General features: G+C 42.5%; 1 protein-coding gene across 1 annotated transcript; it reads left to right on the forward strand.

Annotated features, from left to right (window-relative positions):
- The first annotated feature begins 83 nt into the window (after nucleotides 1-83).
- On the forward strand, nucleotides 84-5,616 carry LOC112216330 (SAP domain-containing ribonucleoprotein). The gene is made up of 11 exons (XM_024376236.2): nucleotides 84-312; nucleotides 815-914; nucleotides 2,316-2,365; nucleotides 2,572-2,633; nucleotides 2,752-2,803; nucleotides 2,905-2,978; nucleotides 3,760-3,800; nucleotides 3,978-4,000; nucleotides 4,103-4,174; nucleotides 5,263-5,337; nucleotides 5,448-5,616. The coding sequence occupies exons 1-11, from the start codon at nucleotides 280-282 to the stop codon at nucleotides 5,493-5,495; spliced, it is 630 nt and encodes a 209-aa protein (XP_024232004.1). The 5' UTR covers nucleotides 84-279; the 3' UTR covers nucleotides 5,496-5,616.
- The last annotated feature ends 384 nt before the right edge of the window (nucleotides 5,617-6,000 follow it).

Here is a 6,000-nt window from a genome sequence, read left to right on the forward strand (position 1 = left end):
AAATGTAACGCACTGAAAAAATGAGCGCGAACCAGACTGAGGCTCCTCACTAGATTGTTCCTGCGCTGAGCAATTACCATCATCAGTGAATATTTTTATAATTTGTCAGCAGATAATCGATGTCTGGGCCTCAAAAAGCAATAACAGTAGGCTATGCAAATCAGGAAGCCAAATTAACGGCTCTTTCACAGTTGCAATTCGGTTCCCGACGGTCACCAAAAAGAGCCGTTCAAAAAGAGTCGTTCGTTCGCGAATGACCTACCACTACAACAAAGCAAGATGGCTGAAGTTGTGGAGCTCCAGAAACTAAAGGTTGTTAACCCGTTTTAGCTTAGTTTGAAACGTCTAATATCGGTATTATATTTTGGGGAAATCAAGTATTGTATGTTGTTAGGTATCTTTACATTGTAAATCATGATCTAGCACGCTGGGGATCTTCGGACACAAAGAGTCGTAGGTAGCTAGCTAGCAGATGCTAGCGGACAGGACGGAAATAGTCCATGCTTGCTGCACGGTGTAGCTAGCCAACAAGGCATTTTGAGGTTTAAGATATCCACGCGTGTATTGGGTTGGGTTGGCTTTGTTATTCAACGAGGGCCAAAGTTAGCTCTGCTACTGCTGTGAAGTTGGCAACTGACATCGGCGCATGCGCGACTACAAGTGAATTAATGAAATTGTACAGAATGTGCTTGAGAATTTTAGGCCAAACTTCGCTGTTGGGCAGTAACATTTGAATTGCAAAAAATGGCCATTTAGTGGGAAATCTCAAATGTAATCTAACCAGTAATCTACACTCATGCCTGACCTCCCACAGCTTGCTGAACTGAAGCATGAGTGTGAGACCAGGGGTCTGGATGTGAAGGGCAACAAAGTGGAACTGATCACACGACTACAGGCTTATCTGGAGGAACATGGTGAGCATGCAATAGTGGATGGACTAAATACACATGGGATCAGGTTCCCATACTCTAATAAAGCCTGGTGCTGTTTCCAATCAATCAAATGTGTTTAATTAGCCCTTTTTACATCAGCGTATATCAAATCAGCCGATGTCGATTAAATAAAATGTTATCGGTTGCATACACATGTTTAGCAGATGTTATTGCGCATATAGTGGAATGCTTGTGTTCGTAGCTCCAACAGTGCTGTAATATCTAACAACACACAAATCTAAAAGTATACAAGTGGAATTAAGAAATATAGAAATATTAGGATGAGCCATGTTGAGTGTGTGTGTGTGATGGGATGTATAGACATTATGGACAGTGTGGATATAATATGTAGTATATCTGAAGAATTACGTGAATAGAATAGTATATGTACAGCAATAGTTGAATAGCATGGCCTTGACTAGAATACAGGATATACATATGAAATGGGGGAAACGGTATTAAACTGACTAGTGTTCCATGTCTATGTACATGGGACATCAGCCTCCAAGGTGCAGGGATGAGTAACCGGGTGATAGCCAGCTAATGACTAAGTTCAGGGAAGGATACTGGGTGGAGGCCAGCTAGTGATGGCTATTTAAGTCTGATTGTCTTGAGATAGAAGCTGTTTTTCTGTCTCTTGGTTCCAGTTTGGATGCACCTGTACTAACCTCCTTCTGGATGATAGCAGGGTGAACAGTCCGTGGCTCATTTGGCTGAGGTCATTGATTATGTTCTTGGCCTTCCTGTGACACTGGGTGCTGTATATATCCTGAAGGGCAGGCAGTGTGATATGTTGGGCTGACCGCACCACCCTCTGGATAGCCCTGCTGTTGTGGGTGTTGCCGTACCAGGCAATGCTACAGCCTGACAAGATGCTCTCAATGGTGCATCGGTAAAAATGTGAGGGTCTTAGGGGCCAAATTTCTTCAACTTCCTGTTGCGCCTTGTTCACCACACCATCTGTGTGGGTGGACCATTTCAGATTGTCAGTGATGTGTATGTTGAGGAACTTTAAGCTTTTCACCTTCTTCACTGTGGCCCCATCAATGTGGATGGGTGCGTGCTCCCTCTGCTCTCTCCTGAAGCCACGATCAGCTCCTTCGTTTTGTTGAGGTTATTATCCTAGCACTACTCCGCCAAGGCCCTCACCTCCTTCCTGTAGCATGTCTTGTCATTTTTGGTAATCAGGCTGTTGTCATCTGCAAACTTGAGGATTTGAATTGGCCTATGAAAGTGTAACTTGCTGAATTCCAAATCAACGTCTACTAGCCCCTACCCCTTGACACCCTTTTATATTTAAAAGGTGTGAGCAATATGGTGAAAAGTCTACCCAGTCTATGAAATGATAAGGTGAATCATAAGCCTGATTTTCATCCTAAACAGAGGATGACATGGGCCTAAATGAAGATGATGTTCTGGGAGAAGAGCCAGAGGTAAGCCTGGTTTTAAACCACTATAGCAGCAATGGCACTTCATGTATGGATTAGATGGGTTCCACCATGTCCAGTGTGATTTTGATCATACAGTATAAAGTCACTTTGTACATGCTGCAATTGCTTTGGTGAAATATCTGCTAGGAAAATAAATGTATAATCATAGGTGCATTTCTTGATGATGCTTTATGCATTTGAACATGTAGGACCTCACGAAAGAGGATGCCATCACTGAGGATAATGACAAGAAACCCATAGTGTCTGAGGAGTAAGTATTTTTCCTTTTATGTGAACACACATTGAAGAGTGACATTTTCCTTCCATTTTCCTGATGAACTGATGTCCCTATTGAAATATGTTATTCATGTGATCTTAATGCGTTTCAGGACGGCTGAAAAGAAAGTGGTAAAAATCACACCCCCAGCGTCTGTGGATGAGGTAATATGATGCTTGCTGCACTCTCACCAGTCATGACAAGTCGTCAATGCAATGGTGGTGTGCTAACCTTATCATTATTTTTTTAAATCCTGTTTTCACAGAGGGTACAGAAAAGAGCAGAACGCTTCAATGTCCCTGCGTCAGCTGATGGCAAGAAGGCCATACGCGCTGCCCGGTCAGTATCCCACAAATATTCCCCACACTATTGATTGGGCATATCTATTAACCTATATTGACAATTTGCATTGTGTGCCCCACCCCCAACCCCCCTTTTACTCTGATCTCATATATGCATAGTCACTTTAACTATACATTCATGTACATACTACCTCAATTGGGCCGACCAACCAGTGCTTCCGCACATTGGCTAACTGCATTGTCTCACCACCCCCCAACCCCTCTTTTACACTACTGCTACTCTGTTCATCATACATATGCAGTCACTTTAACCATATGTCGGAAGGGACGTTAAACAGGTGTCCTGACTCTCTGAGGTCATTAAAGATCATGGCACTTATCGTAAGAGTAGGGGTGTTAACCCGGTGTCCTGGCTAAATTCCCAATCTGGCCCTCAAACCATCACGGTCACCTAATAATCCCCAGTTTACAATTGGCTCATTCATCCCCCTCTCCCCTGTAACTATTCCCCAGGTCGTGGCTGCAAATAAGAATGTGTTCTCAATCAACTTACCTGGTAAAATAACAGAAAAAAATGTATATATATACATACTACCTCAATCAGCCTGACTAACCTGTATCTGTATGTAGCTTTGCTACTGTATATAGCCTGTCTTTTTACTGTTTTATTTCTTTACTTACCTATTGTTCACCTAATACCTTTTTTGCACCATTGGTTAGAGCCTGTAAGTAAGCGTTTCACTCTTAAGGTGAAAAATACCTGTTGTATTTGGCGCATGTGACAAACTTGGATTTGATTAAATATGCATTGTGTTCAGGTTTGGTTTGCCCGCTGCTGCACCTCCAACTTCCACCCCAGGTCAGTGTGAATCTTCCAGTCATTTTCATGTGTGGTTTTAATATTATTTTTTTCCAAGAACCATAACCTGCAGTCAGTTTTTAAACAAGTGTTGAACAACCTCATTATCACAAGTAATGATACTGTTTTCTCCTGCATTTGCACTCTGGTTTTAATTAGTGTTTCTCTCTATCAAAGGTGTTACTGTGAATAAATCCACTGTGAGTAATCCAAATATGAGAAACAGTGACCTCCCCTCATTTAAATAATGTAACCATAAGTGACCAAGAATATTTAATCAAACATCTCTGTGTTCTGTGTAGGCGGTCAGTGTTGAACAGCTAAAAAAGCGAGCAGAGCGATTTGGCGGGAACGTTTCTTCAGTTTCCAAGAAGGTGAGCGCCTAGGGGTAGGGCAGCTTCTATCCTCCCTGGACAGCTTATTAGGTACACCTATCTAGTACTGCCTTGGACCCCCACCTTTGCCTCCAGAACAGACAGAATTCTTCAGGGCTTTCTTAAAGGTGTTGGAAACATTCCACAGGGATGTTAGTCCATGCTAATGCGATAGCATCACGCAGTTGTTGCAGATTGGACGGCAGTACATTCATGCTGCGGACAGCCTGTTCCATCTCATCCCAAAGATGCTCTACTGGGTTGAGGTCTGGGGACTGCGCAGGCCACTCAAGTAAACTGAATTCACTGTCATGTTCCATGCAATGTTTTTCCACTCCTCAAATTGTCCAGTGTTCGATCGCGTGCCCACTGGAGCCACTTCTTGTTTTTAGCTGATGGGAATGGATCCCGGTGTGATCGTCTGCTGCAATAGCCCATCTGTGACAAGGATTGATGAGTTGTGTGTTCCGAGATGCCGTTCTGCACACCACTGTTGTACTGCGCCGTTATTTGCCTGTTTGTGGCCTGCCTGTTAGCTTGCACGATTCTTGCCATTCTCCTTTGACCTCCTCAACATGTTGTTTTCACCCACAGGAGTGCCGCTGACCAGATGTTTTTTTGTTTGCTGCACCATTCTTGGTAAACCCTAGACACCGTCATGCATGAAAAGCCCAGGAGTGCGGAAGTTTTTGAGATACTGGATCCGGTGCACCTGGCACCATAGATTATATCACATTCAAAGTTGCTTAGGTCACTCCTTTTGACAAGTCTAACTTTCTATCGAGCAGTAACTGAATGCCTCTGCCTGCTTTATATAACAAGCCACAGCCACGTAACGCACTGTCTTTAGGGGTGATCCATTTGTGAATGGGGTGGTGTACCTAATGAACTGTATGGTGTGTGTATTAGACTACAGGGCATCCTGAAAGAAATGCTCAATCGAAACCTTGTGATTATTACACTAAAGCATTTCTGATTAAGTCACCTCCAAGTTACATATTTAATACCATATGTCAAATCCCATTTTATTGGTCATACACATTTAGCAGATGTTATTGTGGGTGTAGCAAAATGCTTGTGTGTTACAGGTTGAGGAAGATGAAAAGCTGAAGAAGCGGAAAGAAAGATTTGGGATACTCGCTGCTGTTACACCTGACGTTGAGGTAAGTTTTCACATTCTGTATTGAATCAATACAGGTATTATACAATTTCTTTGATACTTAATACCGTAAAGATTTTTTTTTTTTTTAATGGTTTAATTTTTTTCCCACAGGCAAAGAAACGGAAGCGTTCTGAAAGATTTGGAAATGTGACTGTGTAAATTGTGGTATTTACAGATGTTTTTTATTTTTATTTTGTTGCAAACAGAACTGAAATGTACTGTATATAGCTTGTCAATTATCAGTTGCATTACATTTAGTCATTAAAGTCGTTTTCAATTATTTTCTGTGATTCTTTCTATGGGTTTGCTACTTGATTATCATCTAGTTGTACCAAGTGGAGTACACGGCCTGGTAGCAGGGCACCCGCCTCATTGGGTCCCCCAAGATAGCGGCCTGAAACAGCATGCTGGACCTTGTGCTTACATTGCCAGACCTGTGAGCTGACAAGTCAGGACCTATCTCACTAATCAGTATCAATATAGGAAGCCAGGCAAGTAAAGGGAAGAGTTTGTCCAGCCTTGTCTCGTTGACTAGACTCAACATAGTGAATGTAAATCCGGGATCCCCCCTCAACAAAAATGAAGTTGGTGGGTTGGGAGTATAACGCAAACGTCTAGCATCCTAAAGGTTGAGAGGTCAAATCTCAGACAACATTAGCATTTT

The sequence above is a fragment of the Oncorhynchus tshawytscha genome, linkage group LG16, assembly GCF_018296145.1.
Source record: "Oncorhynchus tshawytscha isolate Ot180627B linkage group LG16, Otsh_v2.0, whole genome shotgun sequence".
NCBI lineage: Eukaryota > Metazoa > Chordata > Actinopteri > Salmoniformes > Salmonidae > Oncorhynchus > Oncorhynchus tshawytscha.